Here is an 11,226-nt window from a genome sequence, read left to right as displayed (position 1 = left end):
ATGTATTTGCAATTAAAGTTTTTTGAATGATTGAGGACCTGTGCAGGCAGAGTGTAACAGTAGGACTAAAATGCGATGTGAATGAAACTAGATTAAGTTTGAATAGTAGGGTGAGGGAGCAACAATTTTTGATAGGTAATAAGGTACTGGAAGTAGCAAAAGGCCACGCGTATCTGGGCCAAGTGTGGCAAGTTGGAGATCATGATAGTCATAAGAATAGGTTGGAGGGCATTTTGCTATCACTCTCAAACTATAAATGAGCTTACCTATATGCCTGAAGAGGAAAATGTTAAAAATTTAGGTCTTGCCAGTGCTCACCTTTAGTATTGAAACTTTTAGGCTAACACAGAAAGGCTAGAAATAGGACTAAGAACACTGCAATGAATTGTGGAAAAGAAAATGGTGGGTGTGTAGCATAAGAGGCAGAAGGCAAGCAGCGTTGGCCAGCAAATATGAGTTGGCATCATAGCTGAAATAAAGAATAAGTAGTTCAGGTAGGGCATGTAATGCAGAGAACTGGGAACCAGTGGTCTAATAAAATGAGTGGCAGGTTGTGCATCAGAGAGAGAAAATAATCAAGATTGCAACAGTTCAGATGGACTGACCCCCCAGGGGAAATTTTTGCTGAGTAGCTTGGCTGTAGCTGGCAAAAGGTGAATGTAATTGGAGCTTGTTTGTCCTATCCTGGGCACAAATTTGCTCATTTTTTTCCATAATAAAGGTAAAAAGTGAAAATTTTGGGACTTAACATCCCGAAGCGCCACATGGACTATGAGGGCTAAGCAGCTAAGCTCAGAATATTGCCATAGTATCGCTTTTAGCACTGCTTTCTTCATGTGTACTTATGCAACCAAGATTTCCCACAACAGATTGGCACTAGTGTAAGAAAGATGGTTTGAGGACAAAGGCCCTCAGTTTTATTGTCACTACCTACTCTTTTTTTCTTCCAGTAAAGCACACATGTTAATTTAAGGCGTACTTATGAGCACATGCTCAAGAAACAGTTTAAGATATCTTGGTTCACTTTAAGTGTATGTTCGGTTTAAAAAAAATAAATACAAATAATTTTTGAGGAAAGGAAATGCAGCTGTATTTGTCTTGCATATCTCTATCTTGGAGAGGAAGGTGGGAGTGAAAGAAAAAGAGTAAGAGGTGCTGTAGGGGCTTCAGTTTGTGCTATTTTTTTTTAGAATTCCATGGTCTTTTTTTTCAGTTTTTATTTCAGAATGCAAGTTTCGTTTTTTTTTTTTTTTCAATTAAAATACTTTTTTTTCTATGATTTATTGTAGCAATTCCGTGCGGTCAAAAGTCACTTAAAATCCATCTCAGTGTTTTTCACTTCCTAACAAACTATTGACGATAACGTGCAAATGGTAGCACTTGAAGCTGTGTTTGCAGATGAAATTACTATTGTCATTAAAAGAGTAACTCAGGTTAAATGAGATAGCCAGCAGACAAAAATGGAAGTGGGAGTTTACTTGTAAGAACTAGGTTTCCAGTATTTATTTCAAAATATTGCAAGAAAAAATGTTATCATTGTCACTTTGAGCTGAGCACGAGGGCAGGGCATCACGTGCTTGTGCTAGACTGTGGTCTTTGCACACTGCTCTTTGCAATATGCATGAGAGACTCCCAAGACAGCACAAGCATCTCTGAAGTGTGTGACAATTGGTGTGTATCTGTTAGTAGACAAACACTTCAACAAAAAAAGACAAGTGCTGTTGGCTTATCACCAAATTGCTGGTGATCCTGTCACAACATGGCAGCTATGGGGCAAAAGTGCTTTGCACGTGCAGCAGTTATTCCCCAAGGCTGAAGCTAATGTCTCTTTTATCGAGATATTACGTAACTACCAAGCTCTCAGTGTATTGGCTGTATGTTGGCTAGGAAAATGGAACTGGTACAGTTCTGCATATGGACATGCAGGGCTACTAGTGGACGCACACGAGAGCCCTGCATGTCCGTATGCAGAACTGTACCAGTTCCATTTTCGTGTGCGTCCACTAGTAGCCCTCATCCTGTTGCTGGTGGAATGTCGTGGGCAGAAGTTCACGGGATAGGTGAGCGCGAAAAACAGTTGTACTTTGCCTTGCTGCACAATCATTTAGTGTTATCTCTGTTGGGTGGAATGGCATGTCCAGTCAGTTCTACAAGCTTTCTTGCAAACTGGCTTGCCTGACCACGAAGAAATATGTTCTCCTTGAATCCGTGACTGTGCGGGTAGGCTGTTTCGCATGGCTCTTGACTACATTACCTCTTCACCAGTATGGCAAAACAGACCGGAAGCCTGATAAAAACTGAACGAAGGCAACATTGCTTGCTTGCCTTTTTTTTAATGACTTTCATCTGTACCCATGTCACCTGAACTCATTTTAGGCAAAACCAGCATCATTTGCAAACTTACTGCAGGGCACCTTCGATAGCAGACAGAAGCTTGTGCTGAGAATGGAAAATGGGGGAATTTATTAGTTGTCAAACAGTCAAAGTTTAAAAAGGCCAGCACTCTCCTGTTACAAATGTCTCGGGAGAACATGAAAACCTATTTTAGAACAGCACAAAACACAAAAAAATGCATGCAATGGCTGAAAGACTGCTTTTTGTAGTGAGATCATTTTAGTGGCAGGTCACAAGAACAGTCATGTGTTGGTATTCGACTTTCATGTACGCTGCTGTTGTATGCGTCACCAGCTATCGGGCCCAATTACTTGAGTACACATTTTTCATGAAAGCTTTCTTTCAGCAGTGCTCGATTTTCACATGCCATGCAGCTTGCAGACAAAGCTGCGAAATTTTCCCTTACAGAGAAATGGTAGAAGATTGGTAAAATAGTATAGGTAAAGTCAATCTCAATAAAAGTCATACAAGGTGAGATCACAGATGGACGAAATAAAAACCACACTCTTAAAAACAATCTAAAAGATTGCACATAACTTGAGCAAAATCTGTGCATTGGAATGAGTCACTCAGACTGTGCACAGGGAAGACTTGCTGCCTGCAGTATGGGACGACTAGCAGCAAGTAGTTTGCAGCAGCTTGCTCATCACCAGTCACTGCTTTGGTCACAAAAATGGTTTGTGTAAGTTGAAGCAGCTAGTTAGAAAAAAAAAGCGAGGGCCATATCCAACAACAGTTTATCACAGTTCATAAAGCACCTTCATTGTATCAACGGGGGTCCCACGTGGCCATGAATTTTGGCCTTGGGATGGAGGGCTTTGTTGTCACCGGGGGAATATGGCACTGCTGCACATGCACTGGCAACACACACGTCTTCGGAAAATGGCCGGACAGTTTACTCGGGGAGCGCCGGCTGGTAGATGTAAACTGTGCAGCGGCGCTGGTCGTCACCGGTGTCGGCGTGGCTTGGGCGGCGTGCAGGCCTTGTCGTGTTTGCTGAAGTGCACGCCCAGCTTCACCAGCGACTCGTACACCCTGCGGCAGCAGGGGCACTTGTGTCCGCTGCCGCTGTCGTGCACGACCAGGTGCGCCTTGATCTCCGTCTCGTCGCGGAAGACGCGCGTGCAGGAGCAGCGGAAGCAGTAGCCTGCGCGCCGGTGCCGGCCCAGGTGGCGCGAGTAGGCGTCGCCACTGCCGAACGACCGTCCGCAGAAGGTGCACCGGAACGGCGAGCGGCTGTCGTGGACGCTGCCCCGGTGCAGCAGAAGCGCCGATGCCGACGCGAAGGACTCGAAGCACCTGCACGAAGCCGGCGATGGGCGAGAACACGGCGTTGCTTACGCAGTTTTTAGTGTCAACTTTACAAGCCCCTGCTCACGTGTTCCGACTGCTATGGCCGCCAGCGCTGTTGCAAGTGCTTAAAGCCTAAATTTACCCACCGTCTTCCAAGGTGCTAGCGTGACCGCACTACAGCTCTGCTACTCGGTCCGGCCGCTGCAGTCGAATGGCGACGTTCTGACATCATGTATTAAAGGCACGCTATCCACGGGTCTCGGCCCGGGCCCGTTCGCGCAGGAGCTCGAGGCATGACAAAGGTAAAGAAGTGGCCGGAAAAGGGCGCTCAAATCGCAAGAACGCTTGAAAAAATTGGTGTGGTAAACAAAAGAGAAGATGAGGCGGGTTCCCCCGCTCAGATTTTCGAACAGTGATTTTGCCTGTGGGCCCCAAAGTTTCGACAACCCATGAAAACGGTTGCATACTTATGTACATAACTATTGCTTTCTAATCATTTTTTTTAGGGACCGCTGCGTCCAAATGTTAAAACGTCCTCGAAGCCGTAGTGACGACTTTTTTTTTTTTTTTAATGAGCACGATTTCGCGGCCTAAATTCATCGCCGCGTTTCGCCGAAGACGAAAAGCAAAAGAACCTGTTTGTTGAGCAGTATATTTCAAAAGGCCCGTTCTGGTTTAAACAATATGCTCTTCCCCAACGGCAGCACCCTTGCACTCGCACATAGCTGGAACAGCACAAGCCAACGGTCTCCTGTACTCCTGGAGGCGAATGAACTTGTACAAATGATCTGTACGTGTCAGCTGTTGCAACGCTCCACTACAAGAATGTCGCTGTAGTTCAACCCAATGCTGTATTTTGTGCTTTAGAACCTGCGAAAACGGTGTCGCTGCAGCTCTTCAATCACTGCTAAGTGCCATTCATCGTCATCTCTAATAGACGATATGCGAAATGCGCAGCGCCATCTCTCGACGCTCCGAGAACTAAGTCCTCCATGTTGGCACGGTACAGAAAACGAAACCGCTGCCCAGCGTTGGGTTAAAACGGCTGCGCTTCGTTTGAAAAGTAAAATGCCGATGCAGTGTTGCGCTACCCTCTCCACTGTGAAAAGACACTACGATGCGTGCCAGAACTATAGGGTCCGTTCGATTATCCTGCACTCCCTGCACCAGTTCTGTGAAGTTCCGCGGCGGTGCCGCAAGTGTGCAGCGCCAGTTCATGCAGTTCAGGTGCAGCTTGGCACTGGCTGCTTTCAAAACGAATGGTAGAGTGCAGGTCTGGTCGTCTGCTAGCCTAGGCGTCGCCACCAAATTGCAGCCAGTAGCGTGGCGCCCATATATCAACGGCCGCCAACGTCCCGAGCCGCATGAAGAATCTTCAAACAGTACATCGCAGCGAAGCATTGTCATGCATCAGCCTCGATGCAGCCTCGCGGCAGCTAAGCGAACCGCACGTCTGTTCTTTTACTGAACACTATCGACTGAGCTGTGCACGCGCCGACTTACATGTTAAGCGATTGCTGCCACAACGTGCATCATGCTGCGTGCACGTCTTTACCTTTTAGTTAACATAACCGGCTTCGAATACTGTTATAACACTATTAGTCCAAAGGAAAGACGCCGGTACAGGTCCGTCAAGAGCAGGGTGGTCGAGAGATGCAAGGTATGTACGTGCCAGCGAGGGCCACCGTTCCCACCTCCGTCGCCGCCTTCTCGGGTGGCCAGTCACGTTCCATAGAGTCGGACCCGTGCGGGGCACCGTTCTCATCGATGAGTGGAATAATTTGAGTATCTCCGCCGTTTATCGCAAAGCGCAAGCCATCGTCGCGCAAGCCGTCGTCTGCTTCCATGGCGGCTGCAGCTGCACCGTTTCGGCACCGACCACTGAGGGGGTGCACAGTTTTGCTGAACTAGACCTGCACAACGTCTGCACTTTTTTGAAACGAATGGCGTCGTGCAGACGGCGCCATTTTGCACCGCCTAAACGAATGGCGAAGTGCAGCACCGCGAGAACCAGTTCACGTAGTGCAGGTGAATCGAACGGACCTATAGTCGGATACAACTTAAGTCTGCAGTGAAGCTCCGCCCACATTCAACCTTCGCGCACAGAATTCCTCCACAACGAAAAAGTAGACCGCTGCTTAAACACTTCTTGTTACGTAAGCAAGAAGCTTATCACAATAAAAAAAATTATGAGCTCTATAGTTTTGATACATGGATTGTTTGATATAGTCAAACATTAAAAAGCTGATTTCGTTTACAGTTGCGATTGGCCAGCGGAGTAATACAGGATGCCGCGGAACGCGTCCCAGTGTTAGCAACTGCTGTTTTTTTAAGTTGTATCCTACTATAGGTGCGTTCCAGCTTTTCGCTTTTCTATTTTTTTACTCCGTCCCAACGTTTTAGTAACACAAAACGCCATGCGAGGTATCATGTGTCAGCACGCGGATCAGTGCGCAGCTTTCGCTTTCTGCGCTGATTTTTGACAAATTTCTCGAGGTGATTTGCGTTTAAATTAAGATAAGGACCACAGCCTTTGTTGTCTCTGATCAAAATTAGAAGCCGATTTCGTGCATTTATCAACTCCCCGGTCGGGCGTGAATATATATAGACGCATACTTGAACAACGTAATAGAGAAGGTAATTTTTTTGAGCGGGCCAATCGCTCGTGCCGTGGCGAAATAAGTTCACTCGAAGAACCATATGCCGATTACTGCTTAGTTTGCTACGTGTTCAGTTAAATTTTTCCCGCGTTCAATTAGTTTTAGAAGGGCGAGCAAACTCTCTGGACCATACGCATATATGTTATGCGCGTTAAGGAGTCTTTGTGAAGCAATACACCCTACGTATAAAAACTGAGGTGCGAATGCTTTATTTCTTGAGGATTCCTATACCTTCCATATCTGCGGCGACGAAAATCTAAATAAAAAAGAAGCGAATAATATAGCTACTTTATTATGAAGGAGGGACGCATTTCTAAGCTAGAAAGTTCGTGCAACAGTGTTCTGAAAACGCTTTAGGCCATCAGATTTTATTATCGTTGTGGCAAGCTTCAACAGCTTGCTTCGCAACAAAGCCATTTGTCGAAGTTTGGGAGTAAGCTAATTAAGTTGCGGAAGCAACCGAACATGCTAATTTCGCCCCTGCACACACAACTTGACCAGCGTATCGAGTCCGTGCAGGCACCTACAGCTGTACGCTCTTTCTCTAATCAAGCCGCCGCGGTAGCTCAGTGCTTATCTGAAAAAAAAAAAAAAAAAACTGCGTCTTTGCTTACATTTTGAATTATATATGCCCACTTTCCTATTGGTAATATCGATTGACAACATCGGAATACTCGCTTCAACTGCGTCTTAAGCAAGACGCGGTTTCAACGAATTGCGGCGAAAATCAACCGACGCCGGGCTCTGAAACGGTGACGTTGAAAACCGCAGATGCGCATTGCACATTACAGTAAAGGAATCGAATTACGCAGCTGGTCGAGGGTCTTGTGTGATTATACTGCAATGCACGAAGCTCCTGGCGTCGGCGCGAACGAAAGTTCGCACTATCACAGAAGTTTGTCAACACACGTGCGCGCTCACCGCAAAATAACCGCTCGCTACCCTACCAGATGAATTCACGTCCACCTGGGAATAAAATAGCCATGATAATGCGTGATACTTGAACTGGTGCTTTAATGCGAGCATTAAAACGACAACAGCACACGGTCACGGTTCGACTTTCCAACCCACTTTCGAGTGCCGATTATAGCGATCATCAGCGCCAGACTTCAAGCGAAGCTGAGGACGCAGTAGGAGTAAGCTGGCGCTTATTGAAAGCACCTACATTTAGTCAAAGATCAGCTGTGAAAACAACGCAGCAGCTGAAGCTTGCCTGTTGAAATTCCACTCGCAAGAAGAAAGTACGCACAGCGAACGATGCACCAGCTCGACGAACTCGACCGCGCCAAGATGGAAACCGGATGGATGGATGGATGATGGATGATAATGGCTTTACCCTTTGTACCGGGCGGTAGCTTTCGCCACCTAGCCTATACTTCCCCATTGTTAATTTAATTTTCTTTTCCCTTTCGCTCTTACAATATCTAATCTGTCTATCCTTTTACCCTCGAAATTCACGCCTCCCTTGATTTCCGCCACCAATCCTCCAACCTCCCCTTCGTCAATGTCACGCTTTTCCCATCCACTCGCCCGTCCTCCCCAGTAAATCCCAGCACTATCTCTATGGTCGTTGCTGTCCCCTCTGGGAGGGCTGGGCGGAGTTCTGCGCACCTCAGAACCAAGTGTTCTATGGTCTCCGTTTCCGTTGTGGGCGAAGTTGTGGGCGCGGTGTTGCCAGACCGCCAAGCAATTTCGCATATCGTCTATTGCATCGTTCTCAAAGTGGCTGGCATGCGCGGCTGCAGTTACTTGAGCATTGCGCTGTGAATGAAGTTAAACTCAGTCTACACCCTGGAAAGCTTTCAACGCCAGGTTTTCCTTCTTTCCCGAGACGTTTCGGGCAGCCGGCCAAAAAAAAAAAAAGCCAGTAATGGACACAGGCCCCGTGTATACAGGCCCGAGCCCGTGCAGCGCTCTACGCCACGCGACGTGCCGTTGTTTCACGACGTTTCGCGGCGGCTGGAGAACCGCGTACCTGGAGCACTGGAATGGTCGCTCTCCCGTGTGCCGTCGCTGGTGCACCACTAGGTCGTGGGTGCTGGTGAACTCCTTGTGACACGTAACGCACGTGAGGTTGCCGGCGTCGTTCCGTCGTTGGGGAGGCGGGGTCAGGGCCACTTCGCCACGCCACTGATGTGGGGAAGGCGGCGCCGGGATCAGGTAAGTGTACGTCACCGAAGGGGCTGCGCAAAGACCACGGTGAAGTCGTACGCCCTCAGCGTCAACATACAACGTATGGCGCTAGGCAAGTCCTACGGACAGATATGGCGCTGCATTGGTACGGTCTTGCAGGGTGCCTCGATGCAGCTCCGCAGGAACGCTGTATCAAGGCGCCCTAGTGGTCAAATACGTGGCGGTGGGTAACAGATGAAAGGGCCAATAACCGGTTTCACACTATCAAGGCAGAAAGCTGGGCAAGTTTGTATTGTATTTACATAGTATGCCATGCTAAACCACAGAGACGAAGAGAGAGGAGAAACCACCAACTTTATACACAGAAAAATGCAGACCACGCATTTAGATCACGTGCCTGAAGCCAAAAGGATCGAGGGGCCCCGCTTTCACGGTCTCGAATCGTACTGAAATTCAAGATCAAGCAAGCATTTGCCCTCTTGCTCTACGCGAGGTTTCCGTCCTCGCTGAGCTCGCCTTAGTGATAGCCAAACCGCATGAGCGGCTGCACCTTCCGATTCAAGAAGTTCACTAGCTTCCTTGGAAGAAAAAAACATTCGGCTTTCTCACGCATGATTGCCTTACGTGTATAAGAAAGGCTGCCAGCATCTTTCGCTCTGTCTGGTCCGCATTTTCATGAATAACACGTGTCCGCTGATAAAAGGGGGTAAATTCTTTGTCATCGTGTTCACACCGTTTGCAATGTGCCGCCAAGTGTCCAGTCGTGCGCTCCACGAGTCAAACGTTGATCTGCGTCGCGCGTGTGTTGTCACCTCTCCCTTCGTTCCTGTGGTTCAGCGCTACTATCTTTCACACCATCAGACTGAGCTAAGTGAACGGCCTTCCTTGGTTGGGCGCGTTATTCAAATACGTGCACATAAAAAAGGTAAGTACTACGTCCGCTTCTCCAGCCCCATTCGCAAGGTAACGATTGACAAGTCATGTTTTTCTGTGCATGCCAACTATGCTTACAGGCCTTCAGATTCCGCGAGTGGTTTGTACACAAGCGCTTCTACCCGGCTGGTACCCAGCTATATATGCGCTTGCCAGCGACCAGGAAAGTACGCATTAAAACGCACGCGCTAATCGCTTAAACACCCAGGAGTTCCGTCAACGACTGTGGCACATGGTGCAGTACCTACCTTTCTGGTGCGTCGTCATGGCGTCGGTAGCAGCGGTCGACTGGACGGTTGTGGCTGGCATTGCTCGTTCGTTATTCCTGCGCACTCGTTGTTCTGGTGGCCGCACGGTGGATGCTTGTGCTGCCGTCAGTGCTTACCGTCTATGCTAGCCGGGCCACACGGGCGATGCGAGCACTGCTGCTGCTGCCTCGCTGTGTTTGCGCCGGCCTGACACTGGTCACGTGCGTCCCAGCGGCAGAGCGATAACCATGGCGATCTGTGCGCCACCATAGTCCGATGGGCTCGTGCGAGGTGGCGCTATCGCTAAGGCGCCTTTGTCTGGGGCGAGGAGGGCCACGGGAACAAAGCTGGGATACAAGCCCACCCAGTCGTCTTTCCCCACCTTCCTTTCGCCGTGCTTGCCGGTGGAGAAGAAACGGATGCCTAGCTTTCGCTTATAGTGAACATGAGTATTCTAGTTCACTATACTTTCGCTGTTACCGGAGTGCAATGCAGTCCAATCTCCTGTCCTGTTTTGCAGGCCTCTGACTGATAAACGATGTCCAGCTGTTCTCGGCTTCAGTTTTGATCACAGCCTTCGGTTTGGGATCTTATCTGTGCTGATAATTTCAAGCAAATCTGTAAACAGGTTTTCTCTGGAACAAAAAGCCAGTGAAGACGTCGCTCACCGCTGGTGTCCCATTTTTCACTTTCTTTCGAATAGATCCTTCCGCGCGAACTTTTTCTTTTTTCATCAATAATCTCGAGGAAGCTGTTGAACAAGACATGACTAGCAGGGCTAAACTGACACTAGATGGGACAGCCCGGCGTTGTCCACAATTCATGGTCGCAGAACGTTAGGCGGGGTGGGGGAGCTGCAAATGTTGTGTGGGAGTAGCAGTCGTTGAAGAGGTTTTAGCAGCTGAGCTTGCAGCGGAGATGGAAAGATCTCCGAACACCAGGCTTACAGCACCGACCATGTGAAATGCTAGAACAGCTGTGTGATTTGCAGTGTCAGTGCACGTTAAAGATGTCGCTTCTATATCACAATAACTGATCTAGTCAGCACACAAATGAGCGAACTTGTTTACTGTTTAGAATTCGTGAAAACCTTAATTGGGAAGCCGCAGCGGCACCAAGGGAGAAAAACTCGGTACTCTTACGACCCGAAGATTTCATCAACAGCTTCGGCGGCGCGCTGCCTAGGTCTTCGCGTTTGCAGGGACGGAGGAACAGGAGAGGGGTGTGGGGGGGGGGGGGGGGGGGGGGCAGAGCCCCCTTCAGTATAGGCACCCTGCACCCGCCAGGCACCGCCACCGTCGAGGCTGCGTTCAGCTCCCCCGCGCGGCCAGTTCCTCGTCCCTGTCAGGAAGGCTCGCCCCGCGACTGCGAAGGGATGGCGTCTGCTAGCGGCTGCCGCTGTTCGTAGAGGCGGGATTTCGACCTATTCATTCCTGAGGCTGGAAAATTCTTTCGAGGAGCGAACGTCAGGAAAGAACGAAGCTTTTTGAAGCAGGCCATGTACTGTACATAGTTTGAAAAAGGTGGGGTCGTGCGACGGGAGTGAAGTAGCAGCTCGGTGAATT

The 11,226-nt window shown here is 48.7% G+C and overlaps 1 protein-coding gene across 1 annotated transcript; it reads right to left on the bottom strand.

Annotated features, from left to right (window-relative positions):
* Window positions 1-2,440: 2,440 nt before the first annotated feature.
* LOC149341675 (zinc finger protein 711-like) lies at window positions 2,441-9,951 on the bottom strand. The gene is made up of 3 exons (XM_089543830.1): window positions 9,662-9,951; window positions 8,323-8,530; window positions 2,441-3,693 (listed from the first exon to the last, which is right to left on the bottom strand). The coding sequence occupies exons 1-3, from the start codon at window positions 9,720-9,722 to the stop codon at window positions 3,342-3,344; spliced, it is 621 nt and encodes a 206-aa protein (XP_089399956.1). The 5' UTR covers window positions 9,723-9,951; the 3' UTR covers window positions 2,441-3,341.
* Window positions 9,952-11,226: the final 1,275 nt, after the last annotated feature.

The sequence above is a fragment of the Amblyomma mixtum genome, chromosome 5 (assembly GCF_055824585.1).
Source record: "Amblyomma mixtum isolate Tamu chromosome 5, ASM5582458v1, whole genome shotgun sequence".
Taxonomy (NCBI): domain Eukaryota; kingdom Metazoa; phylum Arthropoda; class Arachnida; order Ixodida; family Ixodidae; genus Amblyomma; species Amblyomma mixtum.
The sequence above is the reverse complement of the archived record's forward strand: the minus strand, read 5'-3'. Positions and strand labels throughout refer to the sequence as shown.

What these genes read in the sequence shown, in the direction of transcription:
- LOC149341675 (XM_089543830.1), bottom strand. Translation starts at nt 9,722, where the DNA reads ATGCCAGCCACAACCGTCCAGTCGACCGCTGCTACCGACGCCATGACG. An exon ending in CATGACGACGCACCAGAAAG is followed by an intron (nt 8,531 to 9,661) that starts GTAGGTACTGCA and finishes GTCTTTGCGCAG; the next exon opens with CCCCTTCGGTGACGTACACT. An exon ending in CGACCATTCCAGTGCTCCAG is followed by an intron (nt 3,694 to 8,322) that starts GTACGCGGTTCT and finishes GGCTTCGTGCAG; the next exon opens with GTGCTTCGAGTCCTTCGCGT.